The sequence below is a fragment of the Malus sylvestris genome, chromosome 15 (assembly GCF_916048215.2).
Source record: "Malus sylvestris chromosome 15, drMalSylv7.2, whole genome shotgun sequence".
Lineage (NCBI taxonomy): Eukaryota > Viridiplantae > Streptophyta > Magnoliopsida > Rosales > Rosaceae > Malus > Malus sylvestris.
In genome coordinates, this window is record NC_062274.1 from 50,943,959 (window position 1) to 50,966,360 (window position 22,402).

Here is a 22,402-nt window from a genome sequence, read left to right on the forward strand (position 1 = left end):
TTTTTTATCCTAGCAAAGAAATAAAGCTCCCTTTGATCCAATACCCACCCATACCGCATTCAGAGCAACTGAATTCTATGGCCTATCCCCGGAAAAATTGTCCGCAACTGGATTCCAAGAATTTGATTCCGCTTTGGTGGGAAAGAAAATTACGAAAACCTGCATCAATAATAACTCATATAGCAAGGTTGGAATTACAACCCATGAAAGAGGCAGGGTTACTATTGTTAGTATTTTAGATATTTCCATGGTGTGTGTGTGTGTTTTTTTTTTTTTTTTTTTTTTTTTTTTTGTGGACAAAAGATATTTCCATGGTGTTGAAACTTACTTTTCAGTAATCAAGTCAGTTTTTTACGGTGACAACCAAATAGTATGGGAACTTCAAGGATTTTTGGTGTAGTGTAGTTTGGTTTTAATTTTTTGGGCATTTAAGCATATTCAAGTACATTTTTTGTTATAATTGATTTTTTTTTATATAAAAACTCACATTTTTTAAATCGAAGTGTAAGTTTTGGCAAGATATGATAAATTTTCACTCAAAATGTCTCTCTTAACCCCTAAATGCCAACTTTGTGTCTCACTTTACCCCATTTCATTAATTTTGTAATTTTGCTAAACCATCTAATGTTTCAAAGTGAGACCCATTAATTTGATGGAGTCCTGCTCTCCTAAGGTCCTCATTTTGAGGAGGATGTGTGAGGTCTGTTGATGCACAAAACTGGAGGGGTCTTGGAACAACGTAAATCCGACCGTGAATCTGCAAGAAAGTAAATAACACAAGATGTATCGTGGTTCACCCCAATGTTTGGGCTACGTCCACACTAATTATTGTATTTCTTTGTGAGGATGAGAGCGATGAGAGGGAGAGAGAGCTTCCTTATGTGATGATGAGCTTTTCTGAATATGAGAGGGGATGTGAGGCTTTCTTCTATTGTGAGGGTGAGGAGTCCCCTTTATAGAATAAGGGCTCCTCACTTATTACATATTTGCCCATTCCTTTATTACATAATTACATTTGAGTCCCCTGAGTATTTATACGAGATCTAAATACAGAGGCCTTAAGTATGGTACAAACAATAGTCCCCCAAGTTTTCAGTCAAGAGAGTCTTTTGGCTGGAGACTTGAAATTCAGTCCATGTGTAGGCCGAAGTAACTAGATGTCGTCTAGAATTGATACTCGATATGAGGCAGTGCTCAATGTGAAATGATGTTCAACTAGAAGTAGCACATGTTGCGAGGTTGCTCGGCTTGTGGCTTATGTTGCCTTGGTTGGCTCGGCTTGTGGCGTTGAAGGTGAGGGGGTCCATTTTATAGAATAAGGGATTGCTCCTCAATACATAAGTGATGGGCTAAGAGTTGATGCTCGCAGCGAGGCGGTTGCTCAGTAGGCGGCGATGCTCTCTAATGATGGTGAGGGAGTCCCTTTTATAGAGTAAGGGCTCGCTCCTCAATATATAAGTGAGGGGTTAGGAGTGATGCTCGCGGTGAGGCGGTTGCTCATCTGGCGGCGATGCTCTCTAATGAAGGTGAGAGAGTCCCTTTTATAAAATAAGGACTCGCTCCTCAGTACATGAATAATGGGTCATCTCTAATGAAAGTGAGGGAGTCCCTTTTATAGAATAAGGGCTCGCTCCTCAGTACATAGATAATGAGCTAAGTCCCCCAAGTATTTTTCATGAGGCCCAGTTGAGGCCCAATATATGGTACATAATGTAGTCCCCCAAGACTTCGGTCAATAGAGTGTGTTAGCTGGAGACTTCAAATTGAATCCATGTATGGGCCGAAGTGGTGGTTGTTCGAAGACGGTATTTGTATACCTTGCACTAAAGCTTTGTAGGTGAAGCTTTGCAAGTGAAGCTTTGCAAGTGAAGCTTTGTAAGTGAAGCTTTGTAAATGAAGCTTTTGAAGTTGGAGCTCTGTAGATGAAGCTTTTGAAGTTAGAGTTCTGTAAATGAAGCTTTTGAAGCTAGAGCTTTGTAAATGAAGCTTTCGAAGCTAGAGCTCTGTAAATGAAGCTTTTGAAGCTAGAGCTTTTGTAAATGAAGCTTTCGAAGCTAGAACTCTGTAAATGAAGCTTTCCACGTGGGATGGTTGCTAGTTTTTGTATGTAGCATAGCAACATTTTTGTTGATCTCGGTTAAACATACTGTTTTAGTTTAAGGAATCAAAGTTGAATTAATTTAAGGGGGCCCATGAGATTCTCCCACCAACCTTTTTTATTCAAAGATGGTCACATATTAAGAATGAGCAATGCTGCCAACTACTGGCTGAGTTGCTATAAAGTTGAATTAATTTAGAGTAGCGCTATTTACACATTTATTTTCACATTTATTTTCACTTTTTGCATATTGTTTTTCAATTTTTTTCCGTTTGATCAAATGATTAGCAGAAAATCAATAGACAACCATTAACAATGGTGTGTGGGAGGTTAAAAGGGGTGTGTAGATTGCACCATACTTAACTAAATGGGAGTCAATTTACCCTTATGCCCATTCTTTGCTTTAGATTTCTCCTCCCGTTTTGCACTTCTTCTTCTTTTTTAGGAGAATGACTTACATGAAACGTAATGCATATACTAAGATGTTGACAAATGTAAAGCTAAGATGATGACACTTGTCCTTTTGTAATTGAATGAGTTAGTTGTGATTGTAGTTAGTTAGAGGGAGATTGTTAGAAGGCAATATAAACAATGTTGTTGTAAGAGTGGTCGCTATATAACCAAAGTGTAAGAGTCATTTGCTTTGTCAATGTGAAGAATACAAAGCTTTACTTTCTCTTTCTATCTCTTAAATTTTGAAATGAGTACTCAAAAATGATGGTGGGAATCCCTAAGTAGAGACCTCCATTAGTAGGACATGATTGTCTATCTATTAATGGAGGATAGTGAATCTTATTTACTACTTTTTCATGACTGGGTGCCCCTTTCTTCCATGATGCGCCAGACTGTAGAAATATTATGTCATCTGCGAGGGATGGTTGCTAGTTTCTATATGTAGCATAGCAACATTTTTGTTGATCTAGGTTGGACATACTGTTTTAGTTTATGGAATCAAAGTTGAATGAATTTAAAGGGCCCTATGAAATTCTCCCACCAACCTTTTTGATTCAAAGATGGTTACATATTAAGAATGAGCAATGCTGCCAACTACTGGCTCAGTTACTATAAAGTTGAAATTACTTTTAGAGTAGAGTTATTTACACATCTATTTTCACCTTTTACATATTTTTTTGTTTTAGTTTTTGCCGTTTGATTGAATGAATAGCAGAAAATCAATAGATAACCATTAACAAGGGTGTGTGGGAGGTAAAAATGGGTGTGTGGATTGCACCACACTTACTTGAATAGGGGTCAATTTACACTTACGCCCGTTTTTTGCTTTAGATTTCTCCTCCCGTTTTGCACTTCTTCTTCTCTTTCAAGAGAATGACTTACATGAAACATGTTGATGCATAAAATCGGTGAGGATTTTGGAATAACGTAAAGCGTCAAGTTTGTGACCTTCTCTCGATTACTCCGGTCACTAGTGAGGATAAGTATGTAAAGAGATAGAGATACAGATAAGGAAGCAAACGCAAGATGTACGTGGTTCACCCAGATTGGTTACGTCCATGGAGTAGAGGAGTTATCATTAATAGTGAAGGGTTAACACAAATACATTGGTTCAAGCTCCTCATAGTGACATTAGGGATCCATTGTAGGAGAATGATCTCCTTTTATAGAAGAAGAGAGTCTCTAGCTTTATTCTGACATATTTACACATCTATTTTCACCTTTTACATATTTTTTTTCTTCAGTTTTTTGCCGTTTGATCGAATGAATAGCCAAAAATCAATAGACAACCTTTAACAAAGGTGTGTGGGAGGTAAAAAATAGTGTGTGGATTGCACCACTCTTAGTTGAATGGGAGTCAATTTTATGGCCGTTCTTTGCTTTAGATTTCTCCTCCTGTTTTGCACTTCTTTTTCTTTTTTAAGAGAATGACTTACATGAAACGTAATGGATGTACTAAGATGTTGAAAAATGTAAAGCTAAGATGATGACACTTATCAATGTGTAATTGATTGAGTTAGTTGTCATTGTAGTTAGTTAGAGGAAGATTGTTATAGGGCAATATAGACATTGTTGTTGTAAGAATGGTTGCTATATAACCATAGTGTAAGAGTCATTTCGTTTTTCAATGTGAAGAAGAATACAAAGCTTTACTTTCTCTCTCTATCTCTTAAATTTTTAAATGGGTACTTAAAAATGGTGCTAGGAGTCCCTAAGTAGAGACTTCCATTAGCAGGACAGGATTGTCTATCTATTAATGGAGGATAGTATATTAAGATTTAGATTGGGCTGCGGATATAAACACAAGAAGATCAATAAATGGCTATGTAGTCTTCTTAGGTTCCAATCCAATTTCCTGGCAATCAAAGAAGCAATCCATTGTTTCCAGAAACTTAACAGAAGCAGAATACAAGGCTCTTACACATTGTGCTGCAGATGTGTATTGGATAAGGTCATTACTCAAAGACATTCATGAAACTACATTAGAACATCCATGTCTACATTGTGATAACCATTCTGCATTAGCATTGACTTCAAATCCTGTTTTCCATTCTCGGATAAAGCATATCGACACCGATTATCATTTTGTTCAAGAAAAGGTTCAAAAGGGTGACTTGAAAGTCCAATACATTCCAACTGAAGACCAAGTGGCAGATGTCATTACTAAAGGACTACATAGTCCAATCTTTATTTGACCGTGTCACAAACTTAGTCTAGGAGCTCCTAGCTAAGTTTGAGGGGGGGGGGGAAGTAATGGATATACTAAGATGTTGACAATTGTAAAGCTAAGATGATGACACTTGCCAATGTGCAATTGATTGAGTTAGTTGTGATTGCAGTTAGTTAGAGGGAGTTTGTCAGAGGGCAATATAGACATTGTTGTTGTAAGAATGGTTGCTATATAACCATAGCGTAAGAGTCATTTAGTTTTTCAATGTGAAGAATACAAAGCTTTACTTTCTCCCTCTATCTCTCAAATCTTTCTCTTCCCGCTCATTGTTTTCTTACCAGTTTCATAGCCTAGCCTAGACAGTTTTACTGCATTGTTTGAAAACTGACTCACGATCACGTGATGTCCATTGTCTAACAATGTATTGTCATGTGTAATTTTTTTTTTTTCACATGACAATGTATGGTCGGAACGTCATATGACGGTGAACCTGTTCTATGTAAATAACTCACCTTTTGTGGGTTCATAGTTGAGAAATATAGAGCAACTAAAGGGAAACAATACTCCTAGTCCTGGATGTGAAGAATGGTGAAAGAAAAAGGTTTTTTCTTTTTTATTGATTGGAACCTATATGAAGGGCTAATATATTATGACAACAAAGCCAATCTAAAAAACAAGGTTTTCTGGTCTAAAGAAAATGTTGGAACCTAGTAAAATTGGACCAAATTCAACGAAAAGATTAATTTCTTTTTGTTAATTTTTTTTGGTTAAACGTTCTTGATTTTTTAATATCTCAAACATTTTTTGTTTGTCTTGAATTGTAAGATGTGCATTTATTTTCTTTAATGTGTTGTGGTTTTTTTTAGAAAGCATTAGACTACATTTTAGTTTTCCAAAACAAATATTTTTTCAAATAAATTCAAGTTCTCATTGAACAAACTAGGAGCATCGATTTTTTTGCTTGACTAATCTAAGAATATTGGCCGCCTTGTTTGTTTAATGTGTTTTGGAAAAATAAGATGAAATTTACTAGAGTAAGAAGAAGAAAAATAAGAAACGTGGAAGTGGAGGAGAAAGAGAAAGCAAATAAGGGCACAAGAGTAACCTGGCTTTAGCAAGTGTCCTAGCAATAAACTTAGAAGTGGTTGTTAGCATTGCTCTTAAGAGACACAATATATGCTACATGTGTGATTTTAATGCTACATAATACTCAGTGCTAGACTATGAATGTTTTAGCCTTTAGATTTGATTTTCATAATTAAAAAAAACAAAAAAAATAAAAATAAAAATAAAACCCAAGAGGATACAATTGGCAACATAAAGAGACACGTTAAGCTACACTCATAAGGAGGCATGCATGCCTTCTGGTATGGAGAGAGATGTTGTCAGGCCAATAGAGAGATTTTGTGATAGTATGAAAGAGACAAAATAGCAAAGTTGTAAATAAGAAAATAAAAATGGGTTAACATGCATGTAAAAGTTGTACGGGCATGCTTTCATAACTCTAAAAATGAAGCCCTCCCCTTCACTCATCTCTCACATAGATACCTCCTAACTCTCAAGGATACAATTTTTGGAGCTGAGGTTTTAATTAAGATTTTTCTCTATCTTGTCTCATTTCTCTTCAATCTTCTCTTGGTATCTGCAATCTACTAATTACGGTATATTTCTCTCTTCCCTCATTTCTATTCAATCTTATATAGCTATTTGATTGTTTGATAAAGTCTTTGTTTTAATATTAATTAAGGAAGTAAAGAGGAACAAAACATTTTAAGTTTTCTCACCAACCAATTGCAAATCTACTGTCTGCGTAATTGGATGGGGGGCACCTTTTTGGGTCTATGTTTCTGTGACTTTTGAATGGGGGACATATAGGCCAATAAAATTCATATATGATAATACTCGTTGGGATTGTTTGCAAATTTTTGATCTAATAGATCTTTTTTTTTTTTTTTTTGCTTGTTTTCATCAATAAACAGATGGGAGATTAAGAGTATTTGCTGATTAATTGAGAAATGTTCATGTTAAATTCTTGACATAAGCATATTAAGATTGGAACTAATAATAAGCATGTTAAATCCAGTTCAGTTGGAGTGTGTGTGCGTGTGTGTGTGTGTGTGTTTTTATCTTTTCTTTTCTTTATTAACATGAAACTAATCTTTGAATTTACTGTATATTAATACAGGTATTATAATGAATCTGAAGGTCTTCTTTCAGATTCGACTTGGAACTGGAAAGATGGGAAAAATAGTAATGGAGCTCTACAAGGACAAAGCTCCATCAGATTTCGTTGAGAACTTCCGTGCTCTTTGCACAGGAGAGCACGGGAAGGGAGCATTTGGTAAGCCCTTACACTACAAGGGCTCCAGATTTCACAACGTGATTAAGGGCCAATTGTGAGGTGGTGGAGGAGGAGGTGGCATTTCATCTCTTTGAGTTGGATTCTCCTCACCTCTCAAATTAGGCACCTCTTAAAATTATTATGGCTAGCCAATTGTGAGGTTTATCGTTTAACCAAATACTTCAAGTTATTAGTTACCTTTCAAGCACAACTAAGAAAAACCACCTAACTGATGCTCACCGAACACAAATAAAGGGTCCAAATATCCTATTGCCAATTATGTGTCATCACATAAATTATCGAAACCTGGCAAAGCTTTTGTACAACAAATATTCACTGGTAGTACTCTTAGGGCACGTTTGTTTGACAGGATTAGCAAGGCTTGGACTGGACAGGACTATAGTCCTGTGTTTGGTGTGCAACCGGATTAGCTTTAATGAGCTTAAGTCGGACTCGGTCGGACTAAAGACCTCCTTAGGTGGTCTTCGCGAGCAACCCCAAAACCCAGCGGATTCGTAAGCCAGAGCAAACCGAGAGAGTTTCTGCCTTCCCTTCGTCCCTTCGTCCCTTCCTCCTGTCTTCCCTCGTCCTCATCTCTACGTTCCCTCTCATTTTCGTTGCCGTGCTCTCTCATCTTCTTCCTCCTCACCCTCCTCTGAGCGCCTTCCTGTCTCTGCATCTGCTCGCCTCATCTGAGTTGTACGGTAAACTTCGATTCTTCTATTAATTGCATGTATTTGTGTTGTAGAAGGTAATTTTACTGAGTTTTATGTGATTTGATTGTTTTGGGTTTGATAATTTTTGAATCATAGAGATCTGCACTTGAATAAATTAGGGTTTTGATATTTAGGTGAAATTGAAATTAGGATTTGGGCTTTTCATAAGATGAGATGGAACTTGGGAATTTAGGATGTCAATGTTGTAAAACTTGGAAGTCCTACCCACATGTTGTTTTCGATTTTTTAAAATTGGGGTTTCAACAATGGGAGTACTTTGTGCTTGTGTGTGTGTGTCTGCGTGTGTGTGTGTCTCTGTGTGTGTGTAGTGTATGTAGTGTGTGTATGTATGTACTGTGTTTGCAGTGTGTATGTATGCAGGGTGTATGCAGTGTGTGTGTACTTGCAGGGTGTGTGTGTAGTGTATGCAGTGTGTGTGTGTAGTGTATGTAGTGTAGTGTGTGTGTGTAGTGTATGTAGTGTGTGTATGTATGTACTGTGTTTGCAGTGTGTATGTATGCAGTGTGTGTGTGTAGTGTATGTAGTGTGTGTGTAGTGTATGTAGTGTGTGTATATGTGTAGTGTTTGCAGTGTGTATGTATGCAGTGTGTGTGTGTAGTATGTTTGCAGTGTGTATGTATGCAGGGTGTATGCAGTGTGTGTGTACTTGCAGGGTGTGTGTGTAGTGTATGCAGTGTGTGTGTGTAGTGTATGTAGTGTGTGTGTGTAGTGTATGTAGTGTGTGTATGTATGTACTGTGTTTGCAGTGTGTATGTATGCAGTGTGTGTGTGTAGTGTATGTAGTGTGTGTATGTATGTACTGTGTTTGCAGTGTGTATGTATGCAGTGTGTGTGTGTAGTGTATGTAGTGTGTGTGTAGTGTATGTAGTGTGTGTATATGTGTAGTGTTTGCAGTGTGTATGTATGCAGTGTGTGTGTACTTGCAGGGTGTGTGTGTAGTGTATGCAGTGTATGTGTGTAGTGTATGTAGTGTGTGTATGTATGTACTGTGTTTGCAGTGTGTATGTATGCAGTGTGTGTGTGTAGTGTATGTAGTGTGTGTGTAGTGTATGTAGTGTGTGTATGTATGTACTGTGTTTGCAGTGTGTATGTATATGCAGTGTGTGTGTGTATGCACTGTGTGTGTGCAGTGTGTGTGTGTATGCAGTGTGTGTGTGTGTGTATGTATGCAGTATGTATGCAGTGTGTGTATGTATGCAGTGTGCAGTGTGTGTGCAGTGTGTGTGTGTATGCAGTGTGTGTGTGAGTGTGTATGCAGTGTGTGTGTGTGTGTGTATGTATGCGGTATGTATGCAGTGTGTGTGTGTGCAGTATGTGTATGAGTATGTATGCAGTGTGTGTGTGTAGTGTATGTATGCAGTGTGTGTGTGTGCAGTGTGTGTATGAGTATGAGTATGTATGTATGCAGTGTGTGCAGTGTGTGTATGAGTATGAGTATGTATGCAATGTGTGTGTGTATGCAGTGTGTGTGTATTTATGTATGCAGTGTGTGTGTGTGTGTGCAGTATGTGTGTGTGTATGTATGCAGTATGTATGCAGTGTGCAGTGTGTGTGCAGTGTGTGTGTATGCAGTGTGTGTGTGTGTGTGTGTGCATGTGTGTGTGTGTGAGTATAAAAACAGAGTGTGTGTGTGAGGGTAAGAGTGTGTTGCACTCTGTCCCCGTGTGTGTGTGTGTGTGACTGTGCAGTGTGTGAGTGTGAGTGTAAGTGTGAGTGTGAGTGTGTGTGAGTGTGAGTGTAAGTGTGAGTGTGAGTGTGTGTGAGTGTGAGTGTGTGTGCAGTGTGTGTGTGTATGCAGTGTGTGTGTGTACAGTGTGTGTGTATGTATGTATGCAGTGTGTGTGTGTGTGTGCAGTGTGTGTGTGTGTGTATGTATGCAGTATGTATGCAGTGTGCAGTGTGTGTGCAGTGTGTGTGTATGTCCGTGTGTGTGTGTTAGTGTGAGTGTGAGTGTGAGTATGTATGTGTATTTTGCACATTTGTCCATGAGTGTGTGTGTGTATGTACTTGGTTTATAACCATGATATTATAATGTGAATGTTTTGTATGGTGTGGGGTTGATGCTGAATTGCAATTTTTTGTGGTTGTTTGTTGCAGAGAAGATGAGCATAAACAGAAGGCTAAGGCTAAGGCTACTGCATTACAGGTGTCCTTTAATTTCCCTCTTCACATGCAATGCCTAGGAATGATAGCAATCCTCATACTATTGTTTTTTTTTTTTGTTTGGATAGATATGGATCGAATGAAGCTTTTATTGATCTTATTGTTAGAGATGTCTTATTTGGAGACAATTTGTATTTGTACGATTCTTGTGGTGATGATGCTACGTGGCAAACAGAGACATGTTGAACGACCCACATTGACTAACCGTTCACTTATTAGACGAGAGATTAGTTTGTGTTATCTGAATGGTATAATAGGGAATACTGATACTGAATGTGTCAACGAATTGAGAATGGATAGAAGGACTTTTGGCATATTATGCGACTTACTTCGTCAAGATGGGAGGGTAAAAACTAATGGTTTGGTGTCTGTAGAGGAACATGTGTGTATGACTTTACAAATATTAGCACATCATACTAAGAATCGTAGTGTTGGCGGTAGATTTTATAGGTCGGGAGAGACTATAAGTAGGTATTTCAATAGCGTATTGCAAGGAATTTTGCGATTACAAGGTATCCTACTAAAAGTCCCCCAGCCTGTGCCTATTGATTCTACAGATCCTAGGTGGCGATGTTTTAAGGTATGATGATAAATTTTTTTCATTTTCCCTAAGCTTTAACTCTTCATTCCCTTTGTATAAATTAACAAAAACTTTTTTATTTTTTATTTTTAAGAATTGCTTGGGAGCATTGGATGGAACACACATTGATGTGCATGTACCTGAAATTGACAAACCAAGATACCGAACAAGAAAGGGTCGAGTCGCAACTAATGTGTTAGGTGTGTGTTCAGGAGATATGCAGTTCATATATATGTTTCCGGGGTGGGAGGGTTCCGCATCAGACTCTAGAGTGCTACATGATGCAATTAGTAGGCCTAATGGTTTTAAGGTACCAGCGGGTAAGACTATTACTTAGTCTCAACTTTGTAAGTTAGGTTTAGTTCTGTTTGTCAACTACAAAACACTAATAAGGTCTGTTTTTTTTTTCATTAGGTTGTTATTACCTTGTAGATGGTGGTTATACAAATGGTGAAGGATTCCTTGCACCCTATAGAGGAATACCTTATCATTTATCTGAATAGGAGGGACGAACACCTTCTAATAAGGAAGAATATTTTAACATGAAGCATTCTAAGGCAAGGAATGTAATTGAACGCTGTTTTGGCTTGCTAAAAGGAAGGTGGTCGATACTAAGGAGTCCATATTTCTATCCGATAAGGACACAAGGTCGAATAATTACCGCTTGTTGCCTACTACACAATCTTATTAGGCAAGAGATGTCTGTAGATCCAATGGAGAATTTGCCAATAATAGAATATGGACAAAATATAGAAGAAGGTGAATATGTTGGTAGTGTTCAAACATCGGACCAGTGGACTGCAATGAGGAATGATATGGCTCAGGAAATGTATAATGAGTGGAGAGCAATTAGGAACCAGCAACCGAACTAGCTATATGTGTTAATGATAACATTTTATTTTAGTATTCCTTTTTATCATGCATTTGTTAGATATTAGCACAATGATTGGATGGTATGCAAATTAATTGGATATTATGCAAGTTGATTGGATATTATGCAAGTTGATTGGATATTATGCAAATTGATTATTTGTATGGTATTTTCCTTCATTAAAATATTTTTTGTTTAGGTATGGATAACGAAAATTTTTTGAATGCTACTCAAGAGCCAAAAGGAAGAAGGCGTAAATGGGAAGCATTTGAGGAAGAAGTATTACTCGGAGTTCTTGAGGATTTTGTTGCTCGGAAGCAACGGTGTGACACCGGTGCTTTCAAACAAGGTACTTTGGTTGAAATAGCAAAAGCTGTCAATGTTTTATGTCCTCATTCAAATATAAAGGCAAATCCACATATTGAGTCCAAGTTGAAGAAATGGAAAAAAACATATAGTATGGTCGTTGACATGATAAACACAAGTGGATTTGCATGGAATGATGTCAAAAAGTGCGTTGAAGTTGACAGTGATGACGCATGGCAAACTTATGTGAAGGTTCATATCCTATTTTATTTATGCATTAGTTATATTCTTGCTGCTATATTTGTTACGCATGCTAAATTTTAGTTTTGCTATGTTGATATAATCTTAGAGAAATAAAGAAGCCGATGGATGGAGAAGCAAACCTTTTCCACTGTTTGATAGATTTGCATATATATTTGGAAAAGATCGGGCTACGGGTAATGTAGCCGAAACCCCTGCTCAAATGGTGGAGGAACAAAGTCATGATCATGTTGGTGAAAGTGATATTGGAGGTGATAATTTTGTTTCTTCAATGAACCAACAAAGCCAACAAAGCACCCCATCTGAAAATAGCCAAAGAAAGAGGAAAAGAGTTGTGGGAAGTTCAAGTGATGGAACCGAGGCAATTATCAGTGGACTGAAAGATTTTTATGTTGAAAGTGGGAAGAGGATGCAAATGGTAACTGAAGCTTTAGTTCAAGGTACTGCAGATCATACTGACATAGCTAATGAACTTGAAGCAATGGGTCTCTCTCTTATGGATCAAATTGATGCATTGTCTCTTATTTTGGATAAACCAAAAAATGTGGGAGTGTTCAGGGCAATCAAACCGGAACTCAAGAAAGTGTTCGTCCAAAGGCTTTTAAGCGACAACGCAAGCGGATGAGGATTTTGGCTAATGTTAACATGGATGTATTTTATTAACGTTAACATGGATGTATTTTATTAATCATACAATCTTATGTTATGACTTATAACTTAGCTTTGCACTAGTATTTTGGCTTATGTTAACTAGCCATTTTGTAAATTATGGAGATCTATTTTGGCTAATGTTAACTAATGTTAACTAGGATTTTCTAAATTATGGAGATCTTATGTACTTGTATTTGTTGAAGTTGCATGTATTGGCCACTATTATTTTTCTTCTGTTGGGTGATAGAGTTTAAATCAAGCTACATTTGCAAATTAAACCCAATTCTATTAGCAGGTAATAGAAACAAAACAATTGTCAATTTTTTTTAAGATTCATAATATACATGGTAAAAATATGCTCCAATTAACCCATATCATGAGATTTGTAGCTTTACTCTATTACACAATGGCAAAAATTTGTAGTCCTAGTCTAAGCAAACACAAATCTGGTGAACAATACTGTTTTTCTTATCCTGCTTCTTAGTCCGAGACTGCACCAAACGCTTCACTAAGTTAGTCCAGCTTAGTCCAGTCTAAGCCAGTCCAGCTTAGTCCCGGCAGCTAGTCCAGTCCGAGACAGTCTGGCGCAACAAACGCACCCTTAGTTCCTTGAAAGAAGCATTATCCGATGCTCGATGGACCAAGGCAATGGAAGAAGAAATGGATGCACTTCAAAAGAACCAAATGTGGACTTTGGTTCCGTTGCCGCAAGGAAAAAAGAGAGTTGGGTGTAGGTGGGTATACACAGTCAAGTACAAAGTTGATGTGTCTATTGAGAGGTACAAGCCACAATTGGTGGCTAAGGGGTATACACAGACATATGGTTTTCACAATATAGAAACATTTTGTCATGCCGCGGATACGGAGTCGGCAAAAAAACTCGAACCCGAATCTGTAATCCAAGCTTAAAAAAAATAAATAAATAAAGAAACTGAATTAACGGGGTGAAAAATAAAATTCCTCTTATAAAAAGAACTCAAGAATTCTTTGCACGGCAAAAATAAATAAATGAATAAACTCTCTATCCTCACATCTAATTCATTCTCATTCCGCCTATCCTTTCAATTGTAGGGTGAGCTTTAACAGCTCAGTAGGGACATAACCTTATCACAGTAGATTGATAATATTAAATTAAGTGTCATGAATCATGTAATCAAGTGATGAAATCATTATCAATAACAGTGCATGAGCGCAATAGAGAGATCATAATCAATAAGAAAATTTTATATTCTTTGAACCAAAAGCTGAAATAGTATTGCTCAATACCAATTTAATCGAATTGGACTTGTGAAAGGACATATTTTATAGAGTAAATTGTACAAATGGTCCCTCAACTTTAATCAAATTGGAGCAATAGTCCCTCAACTAAAAATCCATTACCTTTGGTCCCTCAACTTATCAAAACGTGCAGCTATGGTCCCTCAACTAAAAATCCATTACCATTGGTCCCTGAACTTTAATTCAAGTGGAGAAATGGTCCTTTAACTTTAATCCAATTGTAGCAATGGTCCTTCCAATATAACTCGTTTTGACAAATTTTTTGACATAGTTGACGAAAAGAACCATAATTATACACTTTGATGAGTTAAGGGACCCTAATTATATAAATGGTCATTCCAACATAGCTTATTTTGACAAAATTTTGACAAAATTGATGAAAAGGACTATAGCTACACATTTTGATAAGTTGAGGGACCAATGGTAATGGATTTTTAGTTGAGGGACCATTGCTCCAATTTGATTAAAGTTGAGGGACCATTTGTACAATTTACTCTATTTTATAAAGGGTGCTAAATACAGAACAGCTAAGCCCTAATATCAGAACAGAATTCAATATACATCTAACACTAAGCCTACATCTTCCATCCTCAACAGATCAAAGGAAATAGAAAGTGATGATCACCTTACCTCACTTGTTCCTCTAAACTGCAGAAGCTTAGCCCACTGAAAATCGCCTCCACCAAACGAACCCGACGACCCGCAATCCCACCCAACCCTCCTCCCCGATCCCTTCACCCACTGGTGTGCCAACCAAACCTGCAAACCTTTCACCGCTGATCATCTCGATCCCCGGAGCTCCTCCGATTGCGACTGGTTCTCCGATGCCGCCTTCGATTCGGACCATGACGTCAGCTGCTTCGTCACCAATCTATTCGATCGCCGCAGCTCCGAGCAGCAGCCCAAGACCGAGAGGGAGGGTTTTGGATATGGAAGCTTGAGTTGGGGTGGTGGTGGAAGGAAAGCAGAGTGCTTCGAATTCAGCTCAGGGAGGCGTGGCGGTATCGCCTGGCATCATGTTGGCCGGGCAAGGGCTCAGCACATTCTGAGCCGGCCTAGAGACCAGCTTGGGCTAGGTGCCAGCCTATCTGCTCGGCTGGAGTGGATTAGCTGAGTGCCGGGCCAATAATATGGCTGGGTGCCGGCATAAAGGTTCCCCGATGGAACTGCTCTAAACTGCAGGAGCTTAGCCCACTAAAAATCGCCTCCTTGTTGGATAGACGATGCCATATCCATACAACATCATCAACTCTTTTTTCCTGGTTCTCTACTCTCACTCTCACTGTCTCTCAGTTTCGTCGATTTTACAGAAGATGGTTCCCTCCTCCTATATATATGTTCATTTGTTTCCAACATATTTCCATCTTTGAGGACATCCAGTTAATCCTTCATATCTCATCTCTGTAAATGAAATATCATTTTGCTTTCAGAGATGTCCTCAACCATATCATCTTTGGGTTTTGTTCCCGCATCATCACAACCCTATAAATCTCTCGCTTCTCGATTGTATAAGAAAGGCGGTTCAATTTCTTTTTGCTTCAGCAAGGGTGCCTCAGCATGAACCTGTCAGTAAGTCCTCGAAGGTATAACATTGACGGTATTTAATAGTTTTGGGATTGGTCAAGTATGGTACTCCCTTAAGTTCCCGACTAAAGAAAGTTTCACAATTGAGGACTTGACAAATCCAAGTTACTGAGTAATCACAAAACTTCTAAGTATTAAGGACTAGTAGCAAGTAGTAGCATATAGTAGAAGTCATCCAAATCTCCAAGGAAGAAGAGTTGCCAAAGAAGGTATCTTGCTAGTAGCCAAATTGTCAAAATAATAAAGCTTCACCCTTTTCTTTTCCAAATGACAGCTCAAAATTCATTTCTCATATATATATGTGTGTGTATATATATATATGTTTTTTAATGAAGGTTTTTAGGCCCAAAGAGGAGGCCCGCGCCCATTTACTTTGTTGGCAGCCTTTTTCTCTTTTGTATTAGGGGTTTTTGGGTGACCCTACCCAGCTCCCTCTTTTGTTTTTCGTTTCTTTTTCTTTTCCCGGCACAGCCTCCTTCCTTCCTAGCCTTAGTAACCCAGTCTCTCCATCCTTCCCCATCTTCTTCGTTTTACTAATTTTTTGTTTTGCAGTCACCCATTTCCTTCAACACCGAAATTCTTGCTCATTTTCTTAACTCCAGGCCTTCCCCATCTGACTGTGGCCAAGATGCTCAAGTGAAATAGTATCTCGTCTGATTCAGCCGCTGTTGTCAGGGTCGCGGCGGGAGAGATTGAGGAGCGGAGACAGAGGCGAGTACGGCGCTGGAGGGGCAGGTCCCAGGGGTGATATTTGTTGCTAAAAATGGGTTTGGGTTCATGCTCGGGCTGCTAGGTTTTGACAGGAGTGTCGGAGGTTAACTCCTTAATCACGTCTCTTCCACACAGGCATTCGCCGCTTCGAGACTGAAAGGGTTTGGTTGTTCCACTTGGGTCCTCACAAAAATCCGAGTCTTGAACTTGGTTGCTTTTAATTTCACTCCAAGATATAAATTTTAGGATCTTGGAGGAAGAGGGGTCATTAGGGTTTTGATTTGAGTTTTGAGGCCTTGAAGAATTTCTTTGTGATTTCTGCCGTGAGTATGAGTTGCAGAGGTTGAGGGAAGATCTGTGAGTTGTTGAATTTCTTTTGGCAGGGGATTCTAGGGAAAGTATTTGATTTTATTTCTGTAATGATTAATAAAGTATGTGAATAGTGTTCAACGGTCAATGATCCTGATGAAATTTAGTTTTCTTCTCATATTGCTTTCACTAGATCGCTTTGGCAAGTAACTTTTTTCAGACTTTAATTATCATTCACCATGTAGACTTAATTTTTTTTTTAATGTTTTCTATAGGAAAGTTTCCGAAAATTTGGCGTGAAAGATACCACTGTGGTAAGTGATTTCATTCTTTTGTTTTGTTTATTTGAGCATAAGCTTCTATATGTAGGGACGTTCAAGATCAGTGAATATCAACCTTGTTTAATAGAATAATGCTTTGTAAATGTGAATATTTTTGCAGCCGGTGTTCTTTTTCTATAAAATGGGAAATTTGTGACTAAGGTTATTGGACTTGATGTGGAAGAGAGATTTAAAAAACTCTATATGTAATTATTTCATATCCTACTTTACTTTCATGCTTATGTGTGTATACGGTAGTGATGCGTGTTGTGGATTTTATGATCAAAGTTCTCTTCATATGTGAATTGATTGTGTACGTTGCAGTGTGTTGGGTGGACAGAATGAGTATATTTACTATTCTTAAGGTTCACCAGATAAGATGACAACATCTCTTATACCGATATTCTATGGATGCATTACTGAGAAGAAGAAACATTCAAGTAATGTTTCTAACCTTTTGTTTCACACATCGGAATATAACCAACTTCGATTATTTGAGTGTGGTGTTAGTAAATATGTGTTGCACATATTCCACACAATACATATTTCGGAACATGTTCCTTTGGTTATCACCGGTAGGGTGAGTTCCATACTCGGTCGTTGGTTGGAAACACAAAAGACGAGAGATGATTGCCTAGCACAGGTGAAATTTATATTGAGGTAGGTTAAGTACATTTCACTTAATTCAATGCTATTTTTATACGTTTACAGTTTTTTGGTATCTTGTTTAGGCAATTATGTATATCAGGCTAGGGAGAAGCTTGTGAAAGATGGTCATTTTAGTTGATACAATTCTGATCACGGATGGACAGATTAAATTACATTTTCCTATCAAAATTCAAAGCGTTCAAAACATGAAGTTGGAGAGTTTGGTTAAACAAGGTCTAGACCAAATGCGTAATGTAGTTAATTGGATTTTAAATTGGAGTGTTATTAATATGGGAAAGTGTTGATATTTATGAGTTGAAAAATATGTTTATGTTTGCGCAAAATGATAATAGCTAGGTGCTTTTTAATTTGTGTTTGATTTATTTATTTTATTTGTAATATTAATTTTAATTTTGATTGATGACAAGTGTTTCTGTACTATAGATTCTTGAAAATCACATTGCAGGGTCAGGCGTTAAATGATTCAATAGGGCGAAATAAAATGCGTTGTTGGGCATGGTCAAAGTTTAAAGATAGTGGGGTTATGTTTGGTATATACAGAGAACCTACAAAATTGGCTAGACTAGTGGCTGGTAAGATATACACAAAGAGGGGCATACGTAAGAAGTATAATGAATCTAAGAAGGGTGTTAGGAGATATAAAGTACCAGTATTAGACTGGTTAGGTGGATGGTTTTGACCAGTTTCGTAAGTGTGATGTGTTAGCATACTTGAGGTTTAACATTATAATCATAGCGCACACTAAAGATCAAGTATTCTTATATGACTTCAGTGTGTGCTACGATAATACGGTTAAACCTCAAGTATGCTAACACATCACACTTAACCAAAATGGTCAAAATCATCTACTTGACCAGTCCAATATTGGTACTTTATATCTCCTAACACCTTTCTTAGATTCTACTTCTAATTATACTTCTTACGTATGCCCCTCTTTGTGTATATCTTACCAACCCCTAGTCTAGCCAATTTTGTAGGTTCTCTGTCAATACCAAACATAACCCCACTATCTTTAAACTTTGACCATGCCCAACAACGCATTTTATTTCGCCCTATTGAATCATTTAACGTCGGACCCTGCAGTATGATTTTCAAGAATCTATAGTACAGAAAAACACTTGTCATCATTCAAAATGAAAATTATAACTACAAATAAAATAAATAGATCAAACACAAATTAAAAAGCACCTACCTATTATCATTTTGCGCAAACATATTCTTCAGCTCATAAATATCAACACTTCCCATATTAATACCACTCCAATTAACTACATTTCGCATTTGGTCTAGACCTTGTTTAACCAAACTCTCCAACTTTTTTTGCCCGCTTTGAATTTTGATAGGAAAATGTAATTGAATCTGTCCATCCGCGATCAGAATCGTATCAACTAAAATGACCATTTTCCTAAGCTTCTTTCTAGCTTGATATACATAATTGCCTAAACAAGATACCAAAAAACTGTAAACATATAAAAATAGCATTGAATTAAGTGAAATGTACTTAACCTACCTCAATATAAATTTCACCCGTGCTAGGCAATCATGTCTCATCTTTTGTGCTTCCAACCAACGATCGAGTATGGAACTCACCCTACCGGTGATAACCAAAGGAACATGTTCCGAAATATGTATTGTGTGGAATATGTGCAACACATATTTACTAACACCACACTCAAATAATCGAAGTTGGTTATATTCCGATGTGTGAAACAAAAGGTTAGAAACATTACTTGAATGTTTCTTCTTCTCGGTAATGCATCCATGGAATAACGGTATAAGAGATGTTGTCATCTTATCTGGTGAACCCTGAGATTAGTAAATATCCTCATTCTGTCCACACTGCAATTCACATATGAAGAGAACTTTGATCATAAAATCCACAACACGCATCACTACCGTATACACACATACTAGAAGCATGAAAGTAAAGTAGCCTATGAAATAATTACATATAGAGTTTTTTAAATCTCTCTTCCACATCAAGTCCAATAACCTTAGTCACAAATTTCTCATTTTAAGAACACTGGCTGCAAAAATATTTACAAAGCATTATTCTATCTAAAGATTACAACAAGGCCGATATTCATTGATCTTGAACGTCCCTACACTACATATAGAAGTTTTATGCTCAAATAAACAAAAGAATGAAATCACTTACCACAGTGGTATCTTTCACGCAAAATTTTTGGAAACTTTCCTATAGAGAATATAAAAAAAAAAGTTATGTCTACATGGTAAATGATAATTAAAGTTTGGAAAAAGTTACTTGCCAAAGCGATATACAACATTTTGATGTCGTTACGACTATCTTGAAGCACTATAAGAAGAAAAATAAATTTCATCACTTGACCGTTGAACATTATTCACCAACTTTTTTTATCGTTATAGAATAGTTTCCCTAAAATCCCCTGCCAAAAGAAATCACATCCAATCAAGATGCAAAAAGCAAGTGTACAACTGGGAAGTGCGAACTACAAATAAATTCAATGCATCCAGCCAAGCTGCAATAAACTTTCTTTTCTTTTTTGATTAAGTGGAGGCTCCTAAGCCCAAAATATTAAAAATGCAAGCCTGACTGGGCATTATCAAAACATGGAGTTCCCACTAAAGACATAACACATAATAGAATCATACAAATGATTTTCAAATCTTTTTTTTTAATAAGTTACTATTTCAAGTAAACCAGATATCTGATGATTTAGTAGCATATTTGAATGACACACCTTATCAAGTATTGTCTCATATATGGTTACATGTGGGAACCTCCATCTCAACTCCGCAACGGTTGGAGCAAAGATATTGCCTCGGTAAAGATGAAAAAGAGTAAGTTGAGAGAAGCAGTTTATTACAAATATTACATGATTGATGCATTGTAAAAATATCACAAGTTACAAGCGTGGATGGGTAAGCGGCTGAAAAATAAGACTGATGTCAAACCATCTACTCAAACAAAGTAAAAACAATAAAGGTTAAGAACTGAATGAAAATTAAAAGTTCACTCACAACAAAAGAAAAGGTAAAATAAGACTAGCAGTAAGCATTACCGGAAGTAATTTTCTCTAGAAAGTCTCGTTGGTCCTTAATGCGGGCAATGTTTGAAAAACCTGGATAAAAAAGGGCAATGTTAAATCAGGACAAATTTGAAGCCATTTACCATTTGAGCTATTACTAAGATGGAAGCTCCCCACCAGAATGACAACAACACTGCCACACTTTTCATTGACTTCAAGATGAGTAAACTATAGGTACATTTCTCAAGGACTTGTTGTTAGGTGATATGTGCCCATTAAAAAATTTGACTGAATCTGTAACATAAAGTCTATGTACAGCACAAAAATGCTTAGTAAGACTGTAAGATACAAATCAAAATCGAAGGGAGGATTAATCACAAGATAAGGTGCTTCATTTCCGACTCCACCACGTTTTTTGTTCTGCCTCCTTTGACTCATATGAAGAGAATTTTTTATCATAAAATCCACAACATGCATCACTACTGTATACACACACCTAGAAGCATGAAAGTAAAGTAGCCTATGAAATAATTTCATGTAGAGTTTTTCAAATCTCTCTTCCACTCTTGTGGCATCAAGTCTAATAACCTTAGTCACAAATTTCTCTGCGTTATTGCATTTTATGCATTTTATACATACATACATACATACATACATACATATATATATATATATATATATATATCTGTGTGTATGTGAGTGTGGATATGGTCATCAAAGTTTTTTGTCTCCTTTTTTCTAGAATTTTGAGCTACAAGATTACAAGAAAACTTTAAGTGTTTTTTTTTTTAAAACAATAACGCTTTATTAAAATATAACATGAATTACAAAATAGTGGATAAGAAATTCATCATCTAGCAAAACTAGTTAAGATCTCTCAAGTAGATCTATTTACAAATAACATAACCTCAACCAAAATCATTTTACGACTATTAACATATCTCACAATATATGAAAAGGAGAAAGACCAACCAACCAAATATTTCTTCATCCTGATATCTTTTCTGTTTTTGTATATTATTCCACTCTAAAACACAATAATATGATATTTAACTAAACATTTTATATATATGTGTTAGGGGGTTACGGGAGTTAGCATAGTTAAGGATCCTTAAGGACAATTCATTATGCTAACTCCCGTAACCCCCTAACAATATGATTTAGTGGCCTAAGCTGGCTACGGGAATACAAGACTGCCCCCACATACGAATCAAAATTAAGTTCCTCGTCCCAAAGGTACAGAAATATTATATGTATGTATATGCAGAGTCAGAGAGAGAGGGACGTACGTCAAACTTTTCATTTTGATTTTCCTCCTCTAAACATTTCTCTAGCTGCTTCCAATTTTCGTCGCTTCTTTCGAGGCAAATTTTTCTGCTCCAAACACTTGTCATGTCACACACTCGACCCAAATGAATTATAATAAAAAATTGTAAAGGAAAATGCATGATTACAATCACCTCATGCTCCCGCTTCCTCTTTCTTTCAGTTTTAAATCTTCAGCTTGTCGGGCGCTGATTACCTCTTTTCCAGGGTGCTTTACACTTTCATTGGATGCCCGTCAGCAGAAAGATGAACTTTGATATGCTGTGTTGTGTCATGTTTCATCTTTTTCATTGAACTCCTAATCTTCTTATTTTATTTGCGTTCATTTATCTTTCAATTTGGAATTGGATGGACTCACGTTCATTTATCTTTCAATTTGGAATTGGATGGACTCCAGTTGAAATGCGAAGATTATCCAAAATTGGAATTTATTGCAAATTTGAATAGAAAGAGATATTAGAGAGGGCAAAGATGAAGGTGTGTGAATTATACCCTAATATCTAACATATTTATGGACATTAGAAGCTGAAGATAAGAAGTACCATGCAAATAAGAATCATATC

General features: G+C 37.0%; 1 protein-coding gene and 1 long non-coding RNA gene across 4 annotated transcripts; one reads left to right on the top strand and one right to left on the bottom strand.

The window, feature by feature from the left end:
- The first annotated feature begins 7,524 nt into the window (after positions 1-7,524).
- Positions 7,525-12,890, top strand: LOC126603823 (protein ANTAGONIST OF LIKE HETEROCHROMATIN PROTEIN 1-like). 3 transcript variants are annotated; one of them, XM_050270790.1, is made up of 4 exons: positions 7,525-7,766; positions 9,897-10,542; positions 10,637-10,862; positions 10,957-11,046. In XM_050270790.1, exons 2-4 carry the CDS (start codon positions 9,970-9,972, stop codon positions 11,043-11,045), a joined length of 888 nt encoding a protein of 295 aa, XP_050126747.1. In that variant the 5' UTR covers positions 7,525-7,766; positions 9,897-9,969; the 3' UTR covers position 11,046. The 3 variants fall into 3 exon arrangements, with proteins under 3 accessions (XP_050126747.1, XP_050126750.1, XP_050126749.1); XM_050270793.1 differs by lacking the exons at positions 10,637-10,862; positions 10,957-11,046 and adding exons at positions 11,613-11,762; positions 12,069-12,890 and having other exon boundaries at positions 7,532-7,766; positions 9,897-9,945; XM_050270792.1 differs by lacking the exon at positions 7,525-7,766 and having other exon boundaries at positions 9,885-9,945; positions 10,031-10,542.
- Positions 12,891-20,139: 7,249 nt separating this feature from the next.
- Positions 20,140-22,266, bottom strand: LOC126603831 (uncharacterized). The gene is made up of 3 exons (XR_007616407.1): positions 21,974-22,266; positions 21,803-21,887; positions 20,140-20,606 (listed from the first exon to the last, which is right to left on the bottom strand). It is a non-coding gene; the product is annotated as an uncharacterized LOC126603831 (long non-coding RNA).
- Positions 22,267-22,402: the final 136 nt, after the last annotated feature.